General features: G+C 54.0%; 2 protein-coding genes across 2 annotated transcripts; one reads left to right on the top strand and one right to left on the bottom strand.

The window, feature by feature from the left end:
• The first annotated feature begins 152 nt into the window (after window positions 1-152).
• On the top strand, window positions 153-12,252 carry Trim46 (tripartite motif containing 46). Its single transcript, XM_042681848.1, has 10 exons — window positions 153-335; window positions 1,662-1,923; window positions 2,140-2,483; window positions 3,257-3,400; window positions 3,512-3,607; window positions 5,553-5,806; window positions 6,054-6,175; window positions 7,197-7,499; window positions 9,635-9,932; window positions 11,091-12,252. Exons 1-10 carry the CDS (start codon window positions 273-275, stop codon window positions 11,482-11,484), a joined length of 2,280 nt encoding a protein of 759 aa, XP_042537782.1. The 5' UTR covers window positions 153-272; the 3' UTR covers window positions 11,485-12,252.
• Window positions 12,253-13,161: 909 nt separating this feature from the next.
• On the bottom strand, window positions 13,162-18,277 carry Muc1 (mucin 1, cell surface associated). The gene is made up of 10 exons (XM_042682192.1): window positions 18,145-18,277; window positions 17,552-17,666; window positions 17,150-17,239; window positions 16,778-17,107; window positions 16,036-16,735; window positions 15,883-15,935; window positions 15,616-15,743; window positions 15,352-15,473; window positions 15,120-15,269; window positions 13,162-13,553 (listed from the first exon to the last, which is right to left on the bottom strand). The coding sequence occupies exons 1-10, from the start codon at window positions 18,200-18,202 to the stop codon at window positions 13,482-13,484; spliced, it is 1,818 nt and encodes a 605-aa protein (XP_042538126.1). The 5' UTR covers window positions 18,203-18,277; the 3' UTR covers window positions 13,162-13,481.
• Between the last annotated feature and the right edge of the window lie 769 nt (window positions 18,278-19,046).

Here is a 19,046-nt window from a genome sequence, read left to right as displayed (position 1 = left end):
CACCGAAGAGTCCTAGTATAAGGACTGGCTCTCCCTTCAAATGCCGTCCATGTTACCCACCCCCAGACCGCCTTTCCCAGAACCACGTGGGGAGAACTATTTCCCACCCCCTACCCCGACGGGCGCTGTTCAAGGCTGGTCCCCGGAGCATGCGCAGTGACACTTCACCCCCACACCCCTCCCCACACCCCCACCGGGCTCCTGCATTAAGCCCAGGGTTCGCAGCAGCTGCCGGGATCGGGCACCCGGGGGCGGGTGGGCACCGTAGGGCCATGGCTGAGGGTGAGGATATGCAGACCTTCACTTCCATCATGGATGCACTGGTCCGCATCAGTGTGAGTTAAGATGGGGTCGAGGGGAAGGGTGGGGGTGTAGAGGGGTCCTGGCAAGACAGACCCTTGAACAGGTGGACATCCAGAAGGAGGGCGGGATGTAGACGGGGCTTAGAGCAGGCAGAGACGTGGGGGAGGGCCGGGATGCAGGTACGAGGGGGCAGCCCCAGGAGCAGCCGCGAGGTGAGTGCCGTGAAGGAGCGCGCTGGCCGGCTGGGGCTTGGAGAGGCTGCCCGCACGCAGCGGGTGGATTGGGGCAGCCGCCAGCAGTGCACCAAGGCTGGGGCTTCAGGGCGAAGGAGCTATGCTTTTCGAACTCGGCATGTGCGAGCTTGAATCTTTTCCAAGAAAACTGAGGACAGGTAGGGGGTGATGAAGAGGCCCGCCCCAGGATGCAGTTCCCAAATTGGACCCCACTCCTGAACCCCACCCCACCGCACCCCCACTCCAGGCAGCTACCGTGCCTGCGGTTGTCATGGTAACCCGTGCCCGGCTCTCCCAGGGGCGGTGCCAACTCTGCTCCCCCCCACCACTTCCTTCCCCCTCCCTCCCTGTCCCTCCCTCCTTTGTGTCAGCTGCGCCCCTGACCGGGATGGCTGCGAAGAGAGGGACCAAGGTGAGGTGTGGGGGTGGGGCATAGTATGAGGACCCCCCGCCACCAAAAGGGGGAGGGATACTTCCGGTGGGGAGGGGGCGAGTAGGCGGGGCGCTTATTTCTTCCCTAGTTTAGGCTCGGGCTGAGCTAGGAGAAGGGACGGGAGGGCCGGAGGGTAGGGGGCGAAGGGCAATGGGTTGACCTCGGGAGATTGGAAGAGATAGGAATGTGAAGGATGGAGGATGGGGACTGTGGAGGCCAAGGCCTGATGGGGGCTGGAGGTTGGAAAGCTGGCTGCGCCTGACTATGGGAGGAGTCACGCGTCCGAGGGGCAGCTAGGAGACAGAATGCTGGAGAAGCGTGCCGGGGTCTCACTGAGCTGCAAAATGGGCGGTGCCCTTGAGATAAATACCAGGGCTGGCCGCCCAGAGATGGAGGGATGGGGGCAGGTGAGGAGGTCTGCCTGCCGGGCACTGCTGCAGCCAGGGATGGGGGCGGGGCTTGAATGGGGTGAGGAGGGGGGGAGGAAGGCACAAGCTCCTTATCTTCTTATTGGACCCTTTAGCTTTGCAGAAGGGAAACAGAGGCAAGGGCCAGAGGCTGGGAAGGTCGGTGGGTGAACTAGACCTAGTCAGGTACCTAGTCAGGTAGCTCGTCTTGCCCCTCCCTGGAATCCCTTGAGTCTCTAAAAACAGGCGTCCAAGCTTAGACCCCACCTCTTGGTCCCTCCACAGACAAGCATGAAGAACATGGAGAAGGAACTGCTGTGTCCTGTGTGTCAAGAGATGTATAAGCAGCCATTGGTGCTGCCCTGTACCCACAATGTGTGCCAGGCCTGTGCCCGAGAGGTGTTGGGCCAGCAAGGCTATTTAGGCCATGGTGGGGACCCCAGCTCAGAGCCTACCTCTCCTGCCTCCACCCCTTCCACGCGCAGCCCCCGCCTCTCGCGCAGAACTCTCCCCAAGCCAGATCGCTTGGACCGGCTGCTTAAATCAGGTGGGACTGGAGCCTGTGGGATGAGGGTGGGAATGCAAGGTTGTCACCAAAAAGATGGAAGGGGTCCATCGCTGCACAGGGGCATCTGTCTGTCTTTCTGGGGCTGAGCTCTGACACAATTTTTTTTAATTTCATTTTTTAATTGAACAGATTTCACTCCCTTCCCCCCAGCCAGCTATAACTCTGACCTCCTTTGCCTCCTGGGTCCATCCACAGGCTTTGGGACATACCCCGGGCGGAAACGAGGTGCTTTGCACCCCCAGGTGATCATGTTTCCATGCCCAGCCTGCCAGGGTGATGTGGAGCTGGGGGAACGGGGCCTGGCAGGGCTTTTCCGGAACCTGACCCTAGAGCGTGTGGTGGAGCGGTATCGCCAGAGTGTGAGTGTGGGAGGTGCCATCTTGTGCCAGCTGTGCAAGCCCCCACCACTAGAGGCCACCAAGGGCTGCACAGAGTGTCGTGCCACCTTCTGCAATGAGTGCTTCAAGCTCTTCCACCCCTGGGGTACTCAGAAGGCCCAGCATGAGCCCACCCTGCCCACCCTCTCCTTCCGCCCCAAGGTGAGTCAGCTCCTACAGGGCCTGGGGAGGGAGGGGCATTGTGGTGATGAGTGGGTGGGGGTGTCTGGAATGTCTTGTGGGATTCTAAATGGAGGTGGGCAGAGGTTAAGCTGCAGATTCTCCGCCTTCAGACAAAGTACAAAGTCTATGGAAAAATCAACATCTCTGGATTTCCCTGTGTCTTCTACTGCTTGGAGAAGATAGTATCTGCCCTGCAGTTTCCATACCTGCAGGGTTGATTGACAGAATCCCAGGAGATAACCTATGTTTGCTAAAAAGTGTTATCTGGCCTGGAATGATGGCAAAATGCCTGTAATCCCAGCCCTCAGGAGGTTGATTCGGGAGGCTTTCCAGTGAGGCCAACCTGAGCTACATCAAGACTCATCAAAAAACAAAAGTCAGTTATATACTAAATGATTTGTATGCATGATGCTATTCTAAGCATTGAGGGTACAGCAGTGAACAAGATAGAGAAAGTTAATTATAAACCACAAGGCTTAGATTATCATCATCATTATTATTGTTACTACACAAACCCTGAGGTAGATGGAGGGAGGAGCATTGCTGGTGAAATGGACATTGCCTGGAGAGACACTGGAGAGGCTCTTTGATGCCTGTGTACACCACCAGGTGGCACTGTGGAGCACAACCAGCTGATCTTCCCTCCACTTTCCTTTCACCAGTGGAGGGATGACACCCAACCACTCCAGTGGTGGGTCAGTATCCTTATACACACTATTGACCGCTAATCTCATTGTCTTTTGTGTCTCTAGGGCCTGATGTGCCCGGACCACAAGGAAGAAGTGACCCACTACTGTAAGACATGTCAACGGCTCGTATGCCAACTCTGCCGGGTGCGGCGTACCCATAGTGGGCACAAGATTACACCAGTGCTCAATGCCTACCAGGCCCTCAAGGTGAAGACCCCTGCCCAGTCATCCCTGTGCTAACTCACGCCCTCACATACCTTGTCCTAATTGCTGGTCTACAGAGCCAGGCATGATGCCCACCTCTTTCTTCCTCCTTAGGACAAGCTCACAAAGAGCCTGACATACATCCTGGGAAACCAGGACACAGTTCAGACCCAGATCTGTGAGCTGGAGGAGACCGTCAGGCACACAGAGGTGAGAGAGTGCATGGACATGGGCCCTGGTCTCTTCCTGGGAGGGGAGACAGGCAGGTTGTATGGGTAGACATACTTCCATCACCTTGCTGCCAGCTCAGGAAGCCCTTGAGGGGTGCACATACATGTGGGTGGAGGTTCTGGTTACACTTGGTTTTCAGGAACACCAGTGCCCCAGGCTAGGTTATAGCTTGGACTGTAGTGGGGGCAGGGAAAGTATGGAGCAGGTTGTTTGACATGAAGACGGCAAAGTCACCAGTGGACCTTAGTTAGGACAATCCAAGGGGACCTTAGTGTCATGGCCTCTCTTATTTAAATGAGTTAGTTCTTAAAAGGTTAGGTTATAAAGACAAAATATGTCCAACTGAAAAAAGGTCAGGTGCTAAGGCTCACACCTGTAATCCTAGCTACTTAAAAGGCTGAGATCTGAGGACTGAGTTCAAGCCCCAGGACTGGCACACACATACACACACACACACACACAAATCCAACTGGTGATGTAGTGAAAGCATGGTGATGTAGTGAAAGCACTTAAGAAACTAACTTTAGAAAGTACCTTTGACGGGCTAGGAAGGTGGCTTAGTGGTAGAGTGCTTTCCTAGCATGCATGAGGCCCTGGGTTCGATTCCTCAGCACCACATAAACAGAAAAAGCCAGAAGTGGCTCAAGTGGTAGAGTGCTAGCCTTGAGCTGAAAAACTGAGGGACAGCACCCAACCTCTGAGTTCAAACCCCACGACCACCCAAAAAACCAAAAAAAAGTAACTTTGGCCTATGTTTTCCTACTTGCAGAAGTTAGAAGGATTCGGGGTTGGGGGATGGCTGTTCATCATATACCAAGACCTGAGTAGTCTTGGTCACAGAAACTGGTAATAGAGCTTCAGTGAACATGAATAAACAATCTCTGAAGTGACCCTTATTTTTCACTAGCTTCTATTGAGCTTCCTCACCTACCTCTTAGCAACATCCCTAGAATTTTCTACCCTAGTCCAGATAGATACCCCTTTGTCCAACCATTTCTTCACAACTGTATTACTCTGGTGTTGGTAGAGCACGTGCTTAGCATGTGTGAGGCTCTGGGTTCCATTCCAAACATACCTTCCCCCCCCCAAAAAAAAAAGTTAAATTTATAATTGTCTAAAACATTTTAAAGCATCATGCTTTGGTCATTTCTTTCTTTTTTTCTTTTCTTTTTTTGGTCGGCCGTGGGGCTTGAACTCTGGGCCTGGGCGCTGTCCCTCAAGCTCTTCAGTTCAAGGCGAGCGCTCTACCACTTGAGCTACAGCGCCACTTCCAGTTTTCTGGTGGTTTATTGGAGATAGGAGTCTCACGGTCTCTCCTGCCCGGGCTGGCTTTGAACCGCGATCCTCAGATCTCAGCCTCCTGAGTAGCTAGGAGGTGAGCCACCAGCGCCCGGCTTCTTTTCTTTTTTCTTTTGCCAGTCATGGGGCTTGAACTCAAGGCCTGGCACTGTCCCTGAGCTGCTTTTGCTCACGGCTAGCAATCTACCAATTGAGCCACAGCCCCCTTCCAGTTTTTTCTGTTTATGTACTGAGGAATGGAACTCAGGGCTTCATGCATTCTAGGCAAGCACTCTACCACTGAGCCACATTCCCAGCCCTATGCTTTGAACTTCAATCTCATATAGACTCCCCCAAGTATGCATATAATTAATAAAACTTTCTTATGTGTTGAGTTCTTGAATCCAGCCAAAAGGGGAAATAGAGAGAGTATCTTTCTTTACAATTACGATGTGAACATCCAGGAAAGTTACCACAAATGGTCAGTCCATCTGGGGTCCAGATTTCTTGTCAGCTAAGAGATGGGTCGGATTGCCCAAGATCCTTTGGATCCTAGCTTCCTTGTGGTATCCTAGGAAGCTGGCACAGGTACTGCTTCCAAGAGAAAGATGAGTCACTCATTCTTTGGGTGTCCCTCCCTGAGCAGGTGAGTGGTCAGCAAGCAAAGGAAGAGGTGTCACAGCTGGTCCGGAGTCTGGGGGCTGTGTTGGAGGAGAAGCGAGCCTCTCTGCTTCAGGCCATCGAAGAGTGCCAACAGGAACGGCTTGCCCGGCTCAGTGCCCAGATCCAGGAACACCGGAGCCTGCTGGATGGCTCAGGTCTGGTGGGCTATGCCCAGGAAGTGCTTAAAGAAACAGACCAGCCTTGTTTTGTGCAGGCAGCCAAGCAGCTGCACAACAGGTACCGAAGGGCATGGCACAGGGCATCATGGGTGTAGTCAGCAGCTTAGACAGTGTCTAGCGATGTCGGTCAGGTGAAGAGCTGGGACTCAGGATTTTTCTTAAGACCAAACTGTTATCCATTTGTTCCAAGGAATAAGGCAGAGATCCCAAGCAGAGGCTAAGGCTCTGGGGGTGGACAAAACAATCAAGGGGAAGGAGAGCTGCCCATGCGGCAGTGTCTGACCCCGTGCTGCTCTCCTTCCCAGGATTGCCCGAGCTACTGAAGCCCTGCAAACATTCCGGCCAGCTGCCAGCTCCTCCTTCCGCCATTGCCAGCTGGATGTGGGGCGTGAGCTGAAGCTGCTGACAGAGCTTAACTTCCTGCGAGGTAAGGAGATGGCCAGGCCCATGCCCAACCAGAGCCTTCTTCCCTTCCTCCCCAGCAGCGGGCCCGGGGGGCAGTGCCCACCAGGGACCTCCTGGCCTCCTGCCTGGCCTGGCCAGCCAGTCCTCCCACCCAGCCTACCCTGCCACACCATCCTACCGCGCTCAGCGCTGCTTCTCCCTCTCTTTGTTTGTAGGCTGTGGCCACCGCGGACTCTGCTCCGGAGCACCCCAGGCAAGTCAGCGGCCCTGCCCCGGGGGCCCTGCCCCCCGCCGGGCCTCCCCACAACCCACCCTGCGCTCCCACACAGCTCAGCTCAGCCTGCCAGCCACTCATTGCTTCCTTCCTTGCTACCCTTACCAGATTTCTTGGGGCTCTCACCTGACCAGCTCTGTCTCCTCTGCCTTCTTGAGGCTCTTGCCTAATCCTGGCCCTTCTGACCTTTTGTCCTTGTGCCTTGTGTCCTCCGGACTTTCATTCTCTTGATCTCTACATCCTGCATTGCTGGCAAGCTTGCTTTTCCTCTGTGGCCTCCTCATTTTCTGTCTTGCTCCTTGCGGCGCCTTCCTCCGAATCCTGCTCCCCCTCCTTCCTGTTCAGGGCCCTCTTGCCTGGGTTTTCAGTGGCCTTTGCCTGCCTCACTCGGCTCCTCTAAACTCATAGAATCTAATAGGAAGGACCCCCTCCCCACAACCAGAACTTCTCTGGTCTGATACCCTCATTCAACTGAGATGGAAACAGGCCCAGAGATGGGGAGTGACTTACCCCAGGCCAGAGTAAAGTAGTAGCAGTCCAAGACCAGAGCACAGGCTTTCTGATTCCTGTGGAGTACTATCCTACCTCTTTCTCCTCTGGGCCCAGCTCTGCCCACCCAGTACCCAGTGACTAGATGGGTCCTTTCCCCAACTCCCTCACCCACACTCACCCCCCCGGCTCCCGCTGCTTCCCCTCTCCTGCCTGCCCCTGCCCTCCATGCTAGGCCAGTGGCCAGGCCCTGACTGATCCCTGCTATTTCTTTCAACAGTACCTGAGGCTCCTGTCATTGATACCCAGCGCACCTTTGCCTACGATCAGATCTTCCTGTGCTGGCGGCTGCCCCCCCACTCACCACCTGCCTGGCACTATACTGTTGAGTTCCGGCGCACAGATGTGCCTGCACAGCCTGGTCCAACCCGCTGGCAGCGGCGGGAGGAGGTGAGGGGCACCAGTGCCCTGCTGGAGAACCCTGACACGGGCTCCGTGTATGTGCTGCGTGTTCGTGGCTGCAACAAGGCTGGCTATGGCGAGTACAGTGAGGATGTACACCTGCATACACCCCCTGCGCCTGGTGAGTGAGCTGGAGGCTGGGCACAGTGGGGCAGGTGCAGACACTCATGCGTGGGTGGGAATGGCAGGCTAGGGACTCACTCGTTCCAAGTGGGCCCTGGAAAAGTGATTTAATACAGTGTACTACATGCACTGGCTGAGGAGCTAAACTGCTTGGGTTCAAATCCCAAATCTACCTCTTACCAACCTTGTGGGTCTCTTTGTTTCTCCCACCATACCTAAACTTGAACTCAAGGCCTAGGTGCTGTCACTTTACTCTTTCACTCAATGATGATGCTCTACCACTTGATCTACAACTCCACTTTCGGCTTTTGGTAGTTAATTGGACATAAGAGTCTCATGGAGCTGGGAAGGTGGCTCAGTGGTAGTGTGCTTGCCTTGCATGCATGAGGCCCTGGGTTTGATTCCTCAGCACCAAATAAGCAGAAAAAGTCAGAAGTGGCACTGTGGCTCAAGTGGTAGAGCACTAGCCTTGAGCCAAAGAGCTGAGGGACAGTGCCCAGGACCAGAGTTCAGGGCCCACTACTGACAAAAAAAAAAGAGTCTCATGGATTTGTCTGTCCACGCTGACTTTAAACAAACATGATCCTCAAATCTCAGCCTCATAATCTCAGCCTCATAAGTAGCTAGGATTACAGGTATAAACCACCAGCTCCATCTGGGGGGTTTGACCTATTTTTCACCTCCTCTGAACTTTAAGAGTCCTCTTGTATAGGAGTACAGTTGTCATAAGAATTAAACTATTAGCCAGGCGCCAGTGACTCAAGCCTGTAATCCTAGCTACTCAGGAGGCTGAGATCTGAGGATCACGGTTCAAAGCCAGCCCAGGCAGGAAAGTCCCTGAGACTCTTATCTCCAATAAACCACCAGAAAAAAAACCAGAAGTGGCGCTGTAGCTCAAGTGGTAGAGCGCTAGCCTTGAGCTGAAGAGCTGAGGGACAGCGGTCAGGTCCAGAGTTCAAGCCCCATGACCGACAAAAAAAAAGGGGGCTGGGAAGGTGGCTCAGTGGTAGAGCACTTACCTTGCATGCCTGAGGCCCTGGGTTCGATTCCTCAGCACCACATAAGCAAAAAGAAAAAAGCCGGAAAGTGGCGCTGTGGCTCAAGTGGAGAACGCTAACCTTGAGCTGAAGAGCTGAGGGACAGCGCCCAGGCCCAGAGTTCAGGCCCCACAACCGGACCTAAAAAAAAAAAAAAAAAAGAGTTAAACTATTGTGAGATAATACCAATAAAAGACTTAGCAGGGGGGCTGGGAAGGTGGCTCAGTGGTAGAGCGCTTGCCTTGCATGCCTGAGGTCCTGGGTTCGATTCCTCAGCACCACATACACAGAAAAAGCTAGAAGTGGCGCTGTGGCTCAAGTGGTAGAGCGCTAGCCTTGAGCTGAAGAGCTGAGGACAGCACCCAGGCCCAGAGTTCAAGCCCCATGACCGACAAAAAAAAAAAAAAAAGATTTAGCAGGAAAGTCAATGATGGTAGTACATACCTATCATCCCAGAAGGACTCAAGAGACTGAGGAGGAGGATCATGAGTTTGAGGTCAGCTTGGACTACGTAGCAATACCCTGTCTCAAATAATAAAATAATAATAATAGCCAGTTTAGGGCTCATAGTGAAGGCTCAATAAAGGTTAGCAATGTGACACACTAGAGAATTCTTACACTCTTGGGCATGGGTATGATAGAGGGAAACTTACCACTCAAGGGGCACAAGAGAGTAAAGGTTGGTGTGGGGAATGGGAGTTGATAGGCACAGGAAGGTGGTGGTGGGAATGTCACCAGATGGAGCAGGACAACAGTGGGCATTGTTCACAGGACCAACTATAGGAGGACTGAAAGAAGCATGTTATTCAGCCAGGTCTGGGACACTGGCTTTTATGCTATTAGTCTTCACAGAACTCTTCCTCTGGTCCCATGCCCATATGGCATGCCCCTTTCTTCTTCCATCTTGCCTCCTAATTTCACTTGTTCAGAATTTCTGTTCTCTGGAGCACATTCTTGGTAACTGAACCCCCAGCCAACCTGTTCACCATTCTGAAATCTCCCAGTGTCTTGTGTGAACACCTCACTATTCCCAGTGCTAGTGTTTGTTTGTCCCTTAAGTCCTTCCTTCTGTTCCAACCCCTCCTCCCCCTTCCAGTCCTGCACTTCTTCCTCGATGGCCGCTGGGGTGCAAGCCGAGAGCGGCTGGCCATCAGCAAGGACCAGCGAGCAGTGCGGAGTGTTCCAGGACTGCCCTTGCTGCTGGCTGCTGAAAGGCTGCTGACCGGCTGTCACCTGAGTGTGGACGTGGTCTTGGGCGATGTGGCTGTGACCCAGGGCCGCAGCTACTGGGCCTGCGCTGTAGACCCTGCCTCCTACTTGGTCAAGGTGGGCGTCGGGCTGGAGAGCAAGCTTCAGGAAAGCTTCCAGGGTGCCCCTGATGTGATCAGCCCCAGGTCAGGCCCCTCTGGAAGAGATGGGGTTTGGGGATCCTGCATGGGAGTTGGGAGCAGGGTATGGCAAAAATAGCGCATGCTTGTGGGGGTGAGGCTGGGAGGGGACAAAGAAGATATGGGCTCAGCAAGAGGGTCCTTGAATATTGGTGTTCAGAGTACGTAGTTAGGGAAAAGGATGACAGAAGACAAAGTCATTACCTCTTCCTTCCATCTGTCACTCAGGACCTCTCCAAGCCTCCATGTCCTTTCTCCTAGCACTCCATTTCCAACCTCCTTTCTCCATGAAACTTTTCCTAGTCAAGATCTCCGTCACCCACATCTTTTCTCAACATCCTAACATTCTTCCTTTAAATATCTCATCTCCACAACCTTCCTTACTCACCCCCATATCCTATTTAACACCTTCCCACGTGCGCACTTTTCTCCCTGAACCCTTTCTCCCCAGCACTCTATTCCCCCACACCCCATTTCTTCTCTCTTTTTACTTTTCTTTTTCTTTTTGGCGGTCGTGGGGCCTGAACTCTCAGTCTGGGCGCTGTCCCTCAGCTCTTCAGCTGTAGACTAGCGCTCTCCCACTTGAACCTCAGCCCCACTTCCGGCTTTTTCTACTTATGTGGTGCTGAGGAATCGAATCGAGGGCCTCATGCATGCAAGGCAAGCGCTCTACCGCTGAGCCACCTTCCCAGCCCTCTCCATTTCTTCTCAACAGCACTTTCTTTCCATACCCTTCCTTCATTCCTCTAACCGCCCCCCCCCCACTTCACTCTTGCCTCTCCCAATGCCTTTCTCTGCTCATTTTTCCCAGTGTCATAATCCCCAGTCCCTCCTTTTTCCAATATCTCCTGTCCCTAACATGATTTCCCCAACACCGTGTTCCTCAACACTATCCTATCTCCATAAGCTCTGCACAGATGTCCTCAGTGTGATGTATCAACGCCTTGTCTTTCCTTGTTCCCCAACACTTCCCCTGCCAGCATGCCTTCCCTTCAGTACCCCTTTCCTCCCAAACCATGACCTAAGCCTTCTCTTCAATCCAAAGTTGATCCATGCAGCCTCCTACTCCCCAACATTCCATTATCCCAACATCTCAGCTCCCTGGTCCCTCACTCTTGTACTCCATTCCCCCAACATCCTCCTACCCAATGCCCACTCCTACAGGTATGACCCGGACAGCGGGCACGACAGCGGTGCTGAGGATGCCACCGTCGAGGCGTCACCACCCTTTGCTTTCCTGACCATCGGCATGGGCAAGATCCTGCTGGGATCTGGAGCAAGTGCCAATGCAGGGCTGACTGGGAGGGATGGCCCAGCAGCCGGCTGCACTGTACCTCTGCCACCCCGACTGGGCATCTGCTTGGACTATGAGCGGGGCCGAGTTTCCTTTCTGGATGCTGTGTCCTTCCGTGGGCTCCTGGAATGCCCCCTGGACTGCTCAGGGCCTGTGTGCCCTGCCTTCTGCTTCATCGGGGGTGGTGCAGTACAGCTACAGGAGCCTGTGGGCACCAAGCCGGAGAGGAAGGTTACCATCGGAGGCTTTGCCAAGCTGGACTGATCCTTTTAGATTCCGTTTCTAGACTTGGGGTCTCGCTGGACACTGCCCCCCCACCCCACCCCAAGCTTCCTGGCACTGGGTTGTTCCCCCCCCCCCCCACCCCGGCAGCTTCTCCCTCAGACTCTTCCAAATATGTGGTCCCACCCTGTCCCCTCAGTCTGTGTCTTCCCAGGATTTTTGCTTACCAAGAGGCTCTCATCTGCTCACCTCTGAATGTCCTCCATTCTCTCCATTGCCTGTTAGCCCAGGCCCCCATGCCCACCTAGTCTCTGCCCCATGCCCTGCCCTTGGCACCACACCCAGGCCATAGAGAGCCCCTTTCCTAATCCTTGTCCTGTGCCCCTGAGGCTGTTTGGGAGGCATGGCAATTGGAACATTGGTCATGATTACCAGCTCTGTCCTTTGCCTTGCCAAGGTCCCTTGTCCCATTGATGCTGAACTATAGCTTTGGGGCAGGCAGGCTTTGGGCCTCCCTAGTAAGGGGGAAGGACCCTATCCTGCTTTATTTATTTGGGTCCTCGTACCCCTGGCCGCATGTCCTTTATGTCCCTCTTCTCCCTTTTGCATGCTTTACCTGTCCTGCACCCATGCCAATGTGCCAAGTCTCTTTTGGAGACTCAGCTAAGGCTGTGTGTCTCCATTGGATCGGGCCAGGCAAGGCCTCTGGTGCCTGCTGCTGCCTCCTTGTGGCAGCCACCACTAGGCCTGTGTGAAGCAACAGCTATACTTTTCATGGTTTATAAACAATAAACTGTGATGCCAGGCACATTTCTGCCTTTCCTGAGTGTGACCATTCTTTGTAGTTTATGCAGAACATGGGGGTAGTGGGGTTCCAGGGTACCTTGCTGTTGATCAGTTGCAGGGGCACCAGGTGGATCTGAAGGAAGGAAGGAGGGCTGCTAGGCAGTTACTCTACCAGCTTTGGCCACACCTGCACCAGGCTCAGGCCACAACCAGCAACAGCCGCCAGGGTGCGTAGCATTCTGACTGCTGGCATCAGGTCCTAGATGGGGTGTCCAGAGGGCATCAGGGCCCTGGGGGAATGTGGTTGAGGACATGGGCACAGTGCCTGGGCCCAAAGGGGTCAGGGAACCAGAACCACTTCCCCATTCCCAGGGTGCCAGGGAGCCCACCGAGAAGCAGTCTATGGATGGGGAGGAGGGTGGTAGAAAGTGGGGGTGGCAGAGAGGCAGGGCCTGGTGCCAACAACCCGGATCTGACCCAGCCCCCACTTATCGCAGCAGTGTTGACTCTGCTGCTATCTGTTGCCTAAGGATTTACTTCACACCCAAACAGCTAAGAATAGAACCTCCTGGGGGCACTGTGCCAGCCAGAGAGGAGGGCTAGTACTAGTCTGACTGAAACCCAGACCCATGAGAAGGGTAAAGGAAAGAGCTTCAGACACACAGGCAGAGCTTAGTGTAGCCGGCCCACTGGAGCCAGCCTAGGCTTGGCCTAGGTTTCGTTTCCTTCTTCCTTCTGTGCCGCCAGGGATGGGGGAGAGGTGAGTTCTTAGGCAGGCCACCCCTGAGTGCTCCAATATCACCTCTTGCCCACTCTGCCTCTGAAAATGAGCCCACCCCTCCTTGACACTTTCCCTTCCTTCCTTCCAGGCCCCTCACAGGCTCATGGTGATCTGCCCCTCCTACCCACCAGTTGCAAATGAAGAATCACAAGTTAGCACAAGAGGAGAGATCACATTTTATTCAGCCATGTTTGGTTCCCATCCCCATCTCAAGGCTTTCTAGGCCAGTCCTCTTGGGAGCCACCAGGGCTCCCCACAAAGTCCCCAGTATGTCCCCCCTGGGGCAGAGCTGGGCCTCACTGGGCTACAATGGGTTAAGGATTTAAGCAAAGCCTCCTCTGGAGCAGGCTGTGAAGCAGCCCACCAGAAATCCCAGTTCACCAGCCCAGGTCAGAATAGAGAGGGTTTCTGGCAGTGAAGAACCTGAGGGAGGGGACCAGCACTGATGACCCTTGAGTGGGTAAAATGCTCCCTACAAGTTGGCAGAAGTAGCTGACACTGCGGGGTTTGTATAAGAGAGGCCGCCACCATTGCCTGCAGAAACCTGAGTGGAGAGAAAAGAGATTTGTGATGAGAGGTAGAAACTACCTGCTAGGCCTAGTCAGCTCTCAATGGGTTAATTCAAGGAGAGCACCTGCTGGGCCCCAGAGCAACCAGGTGACTGTAAACAATCACCTCCCCCTCCTCTATACTCCCTCTCCTAAGTGCCCCTCCTGCCCCCTTTTCCTTCCATTCTTGGCAAATCCAGCCCAAGGGTGTGTGTGTGTGTGTGTGTGTGTGTGTGTGTGTGTGTGTGTGTGTGTGTGTGTGTGTGTGTGTGTGTGTGTGTGTGTGTGTGTGTGTGTGTGTGTGTGTGTGTGTGTGTGTGTGTGTGTGTATCACCTCCCAAGGGTGTGTGTGTGTGTGTGTGTGTGTGTGTATCACCTCCCAAATCCAGCCCAAGGGTGTGTGTGTGTGTGTGTGTGTGTGTGTGTGTGCGCGCGAGTATCCAGCCCAAGGGTGTGTGTGTGTGTGCACGCGCGCGTGCGAGTATGCGAGTGTGTGTACAGCTGAAAAAGGGAGCGTTTCCCCCAAGAGGAAGAAATAGCAAGAAAAGGAAACTTGTCTCCTCCCCCACCAGTGGCTTTCCAGTTCCAGGTGGCCACAGTAATTATTTACTAGGTCTTGTAGAAAAAGGTCAAGAGAGAAAAGGGAGGGGGCCTCTCTTCCTGGAGGCTCCCAAACCCATTCCAGGATCTCCTGGCTTGAGGAGACTCTTCCTCTCTGTCACAGCCCCTCAGCCCTCCCTAGTTACTCCCCACTCATAGGAGGTGTCAGCACAGGTGCTGAGCTATTGCTTGTGACTTGGCAGGAAGGGCTCCCCGGAGCACAGATCCACACCCATTTTGCCTCTGGGCCATCCTAATGAGCACTGCCTCCGTGCCAGGGCCAGTTCAGCCACAATTAATGTGGACAGGCCAGGATCTTTTGGGCTGGTAGTGAAGGTGGTTCCCCTCCTCAGGCTGTCTTCCAGAACTCTTCTGACTGCCACCCCATCCTCGCAGGGCCTCTCTACTCACTTCTTCCAAGTTCTTTGGACTTTTTGTTTTGTTTGTTTGTTTGGTCTGTCGTGGGGCTTGAACTCTAGGCTTGGGCGCTGTCCCTCAGCTCTTCAGCTCAAGGCAAGTGCTCTACTACTTAAGCCACAGTGGCACTTCTGGTTTTTTAGTAGTTTATTGGAGATAAGAGTCTCCTGGACTTTCTGCCTGGGCTGGCTTTGAACCGTATACTTCAGACCTCAGCTTCCAGAGTAGCTATGATTACAGGCGTGAGCCACTGGTGCCCTGCTCTTTGAACTGTTTTTTTTTGGGTCCAGTCGTGGGGCCTGAACTCTGGGCCTAGGCACTGTCCCTCAGCTCTTCAGCTCAAGGCTAGCACTCTACCACTTGAGCCACAGCGCCACTTCTGGCTTTTTTCTTTTTGCTTATGTGGTGTTGAGGAATCGAACCCAGGGCCTCAGGCATGCAAGGCAAGTGCTCTGCCACTGAGCCACCTTCCCAGCCCTCTTTGGACTTTTTAAGGCCCAACTAGGCCTCTACCCCTACACCCTGCCAGTGTGATCTAGCCTTACCTCTTCATAGGGGCTACGTTTGGTATTGCCAGGAGCTATGTAACGCCCATGGGTGTGGTAAGTGGGGTATTCACTCATTGGATGGTAGGTGTCCCGGGCTGGAAAGAGGTCTAGCTGCCCATAGTTCTTTCGCCGGCACTGAAACACAGTCTGGGGGGACAGGAGGTTATGGTGGGCCAAGTGGCTCCTTTCACCAGAAGCATTCTGGTAAAGGCCAGAATTGAACACTTACCACAGCAAGGAGATAGATGATGGTTATTGTGACCAACACACAGACCAGTACCAACAGGGCAATGCCCCAGCCTGGTACACCAGACCAAGACTGAGCAGAGGAAGGAGGCAGCACGTCACGTGCTAAAAGAAAAAGCAGTGGTCAAAGAGGTCCTCAGAAAGGGGTGGTCCTCTCCCAGCTAGCACCAAAGGGAAGAGTAGGAACCCAGGCTGGAGGAGAGGGGCTCTCTGTGGTCCTGAACTACAGCTGGGGATATAGCCTCACCACTGACTTCTGAGATGATCAGACCATAGCTGGAATTCTCGCCATGCTGCATAACCTTTGATTTCACCTCGTCGGCACTGATGGCCTTCGATAAGGCCAGAATGGATTCCACCACCACTGATCCTTGCCTGGTCATAAGAAATAAACAACTTAGCCATAGACCCCAGTTTCTGGCTCAGTATTCTCTCCCTCCCTCCCTTCCCCCATCAAAAGGGCACCCCAGTCCCTCCCCACAATTATGACAATACCCATTCCCTACAACTATACCTGAACTTGATATCAAAGAGGCCCAGAAAATCTTGGTTAAAAATCTGCAAAAACTGTGGTAGGAGAGAAAGGACTTAGGCTTGATGTAAAGGATTAAAGCAGTTATGGAAGGCTACTTTTAAAAGAAAGCATGGCAGAAATGTAGATACTCACCAATCTAGAAATGTTTCTCTTCAGCTCTTTATAATAGTTGGTTGTAGGATCTTCCAAGGAAGAGTTAAACTCGTGGTTTAAAATAGAAAAAGACAGGAAGAAGAGGGAGTCCTTAACAGGTGACTGGGAAGAATTGTGACTGGTGGAGTCAAGAGGTACTGTACTACTGGCAACGGTGCTGCTGCTAGCACTGGCAAGGGTGGTAGGGGTAGCAGACTGCTGGCTAGGAGTTGAAGAGTGAGTACTGTTGCCAACAGAGACTGTAGAAGCAATAACAGGGGTGCTACCCAGGACTGAAGCAGTGCTGGTGTTTGGAGTTGAGGTGCCTTCATGGATTGATGCAGTGCTGGTGGTTGGAGCTGAGGTGCCAGTGTGGACTGTAGTGGTGACAGAATCTGGTTTAGAGCTGGTGGTTGGAGTTGGGGTGCCATTGTGAACTGGTGCAGAGCTGGTGGTTGGAGTTGAGGTGCTGGTGTGGACAGTGGTGGTGGCAGAGCCTGATGTAACACTAGTGGTTGGAGTTGGGGTGCCACCATGGACTGATGCAGAGCTGGTAGTTGAAGTGTTGGTGTGGACAGTGGTGGTGGCAGAGCCTGATGTAGCACTTGTGGTTGGAGTTGGGATGCCATCATGGACTGATGCAGTGCTGGTGTTTGGAGCCAAGGTGCCAGTGTGGACTGTGGTGGTGGCAGAGCCTGATGTAGCGCTGGTGGTTGGAGTTGGGGTGCCAGTATGGACTGATGCAGTGCTGGTGGTTGAAGTTGGGGTGCCAGTATGGACTGATGCAGCGCTGGTGGTTGGAGTTGGGGTGCTGGTGTGGACAGTGGCGGTGGCAGAGCCTGATGTAGAGCTGGTGGTTGGAGTTGGGGTGCCATTATGGACTGATACAGAGCTGGTGGTTGGAGTTGGGGTGCCATTATGGACTGATGCAGAGCTGGTAGCTGGAGTTGATGTGTCAGTACGGACTGATGAAGAGCTGGTGGTTGGAACTGGGGTGCCACCATGGACTGATGCAGAGCTGGTAGTTGGAGTTGAGGTGCTGGTGTGGACAGTGGCGGTGGCAGAGTCTGATGTAGCATTGGTCGTTGGAGTTGAGGTGCCAGTATGGACTGATGCAGCGCTGGTGGTTGGAGCTGAGGTGCCGGTGTGGACTGTGGTGGTGGCAGAGCCTGATGTAGCGCTGGTGGTTGGAGTTGGGGTGCCAGTATGGACTGATACAGAGCTGGTAGTTGGAGTTGGGGTGCCATTATGGACTGATGTAGCACTAGTGGCTGGAGTTGATGTGTCAGTACGGACTGATGAAGAGCTGGTGGTTGGAACTGGGGTGCCACCATGGACTGATGCAGAGCTGGTAGTTGGAGTTGAGGTGCTGGTGTGGACAGTGGTGGTGGCAGAGTCTGATGTAGCACTGGTCGTTGGAGTTGGGGTGCCAGTATGGACTGATGCAGAGCTGGTGGTTGGCGTTGGGGTGCCAGTATGGACTGATGCAGAGCTGGTGGCTGGAGTTGGGGTGCTGGTGTGGACAGTGGCGGTGGCAGAGACTGATAAAGCACTGGTGGTTGGCGTTGGGGTGCCAGAATGGGCTGTAATGTTAGTAGATGAAGTTCCTAAGACGACACCTTCCTTGTGACCTGGAACGGCAACAGAGCCTGAAGCAGGGCTGAGGGTGGGGAGTAAACTGGGAATCACATATATAGCCTTTCTCTCAATAGGATTGGACACTTGGTTGCATTGGACAGTCGAAGTCTGTTTTTCTGTTCTAACTAAGGCCAGAAGTTATAAGAACTATTGGGCTGGAGTGTACATCAGAGTAAGCAGGCAGCCCCTGAGTCTCCCCTCCCAACAGGCCACCTCCCCCTCTTCCGGCTCTCCTGTGCTCCTGGAAAGCCCATTCTCACTACTAAGACTTGCCTCTCCTGACTCCCTTTCCTCTAGACTCCTGCTTGAGCAGGGGCCGCTTCTTCTCAGCCTGGACTTAGCCTCTCCAGACTGGGCCATCCTGTCTGAAATTTCTGACTCTTGTGCTGCCATCTGCCAGTAACAAAAACTCACAGAAAGGCCAGGAAGACCACAAGAGTGGGCCAGTCCCTCCCAACCCATGCACCTCACCTGTGGAAAGCACTAGTAGCAGGAGCAGGAGGAAAGGGGCCTGGATGGCCCGAGCCATGATGGTGGTGGACTGGTGGGGAGGGGGCAGGGCAGATTCAAGCAGGCGCCGAGAATGAGGTAGAGCTGGGCTGGCGCTTGCTGCTTTATACCGGTCCCCCCCCCTTCCCGCCCTAGGCACAGCAGGAGCAGGTGACAGGTGACAAAACTCCACCCACTCCCCCCTTCTGTACCTCCTACCTTTTCCTCCTCCTCCCCAACCATTCTCGGGTAGGGTACTTGGGCTCCAATCACTCAACCTTATGACAACCTGTTTGTTTTCCAACTGACCTCCCCCTTTCACCAACCACTCCCTGGCTCTGTGCTGGGGGGGGGGGGGCAGTCTGGGCCCCCTGGCTACAGGTTTAGTCACAGGGCAACCACTAAGGTCAGGAAAGGGAGCAGAAAGCAGGTTGGACAGTAGCCAAGAAGCCCACCACTACACACACAACCCACCTCCCTCCACTTCCCTACTTTCCTCCAGCCCTACTTTTGGAGGGGGAAGAAATAAGAAGGCTTCATAATGAGTGGACTAGGCTCTAGTTTTGGGCTCCCTCTCTCCCCCATCCCCCACTTCCCGGAATAGCCCCACCCTTCTTACCGCTCCCCGCCTCGTGTTCCACGTGTGTTTCTACCCTGAAACCCACATCCCCGCCCTGGCTGGACTTCCCAGAAGCCTGAGTTCCTTCCTTAGCTTTCTCTTTGAGAAGGGAAGGGGGGGGGGGGAATTTCCACTTAAAGGACGAAACCTGGGCTCCGAGGAACCCTAAGGTCCTTCGCAACCCTTCACCTCAGTGGCAGCCAGCCGGCACCGCGGACTCGAAGTTCCTGCCCTCTAGTGGTCACCACGAGTCTTGAGGGACCGA

Source organism: Dipodomys spectabilis, unplaced genomic scaffold (genome assembly GCF_019054845.1).
Source record: "Dipodomys spectabilis isolate Male_0828 unplaced genomic scaffold, ASM1905484v1 ptg000069l, whole genome shotgun sequence".
In the NCBI taxonomy this organism is placed as follows: domain Eukaryota; kingdom Metazoa; phylum Chordata; class Mammalia; order Rodentia; family Heteromyidae; genus Dipodomys; species Dipodomys spectabilis.
This window is presented reverse-complemented; position numbering and strand designations above follow the sequence as displayed.

Excerpts from the sequence above, each read along its gene's own strand:
- Trim46 (XM_042681848.1), top strand. The coding sequence starts at position 273 with ATGGCTGAGGGTGAGGATATGCAGACCTTCACTTCCATCATGGATGCA. Across the intron at positions 3,401-3,511 it reads ATGCCTACCAGGCCCTCAAG|GACAAGCTCACAAAGAGCCT; the intron begins GTGAAGACCCCT and ends CTTCCTCCTTAG. Across the intron at positions 3,608-5,552 it reads AGACCGTCAGGCACACAGAG|GTGAGTGGTCAGCAAGCAAA; the intron begins GTGAGAGAGTGC and ends CTCCCTGAGCAG.
- Muc1 (XM_042682192.1), bottom strand. The coding sequence starts at position 18,202 with ATGGCTCGGGCCATCCAGGCCCCTTTCCTCCTGCTCCTGCTACTAGTG. Across the intron at positions 16,736-16,777 it reads ACTTCAACCACCAGCACTGC|ATCAGGCTCTGCCACCACCA; the intron begins ATCAGTCCATAC and ends CACCAGCGCTAC. Across the intron at positions 15,474-15,615 it reads GATCATCTCAGAAGTCAGTG|CACGTGACGTGCTGCCTCCT; the intron begins GTGAGGCTATAT and ends TTTTTCTTTTAG.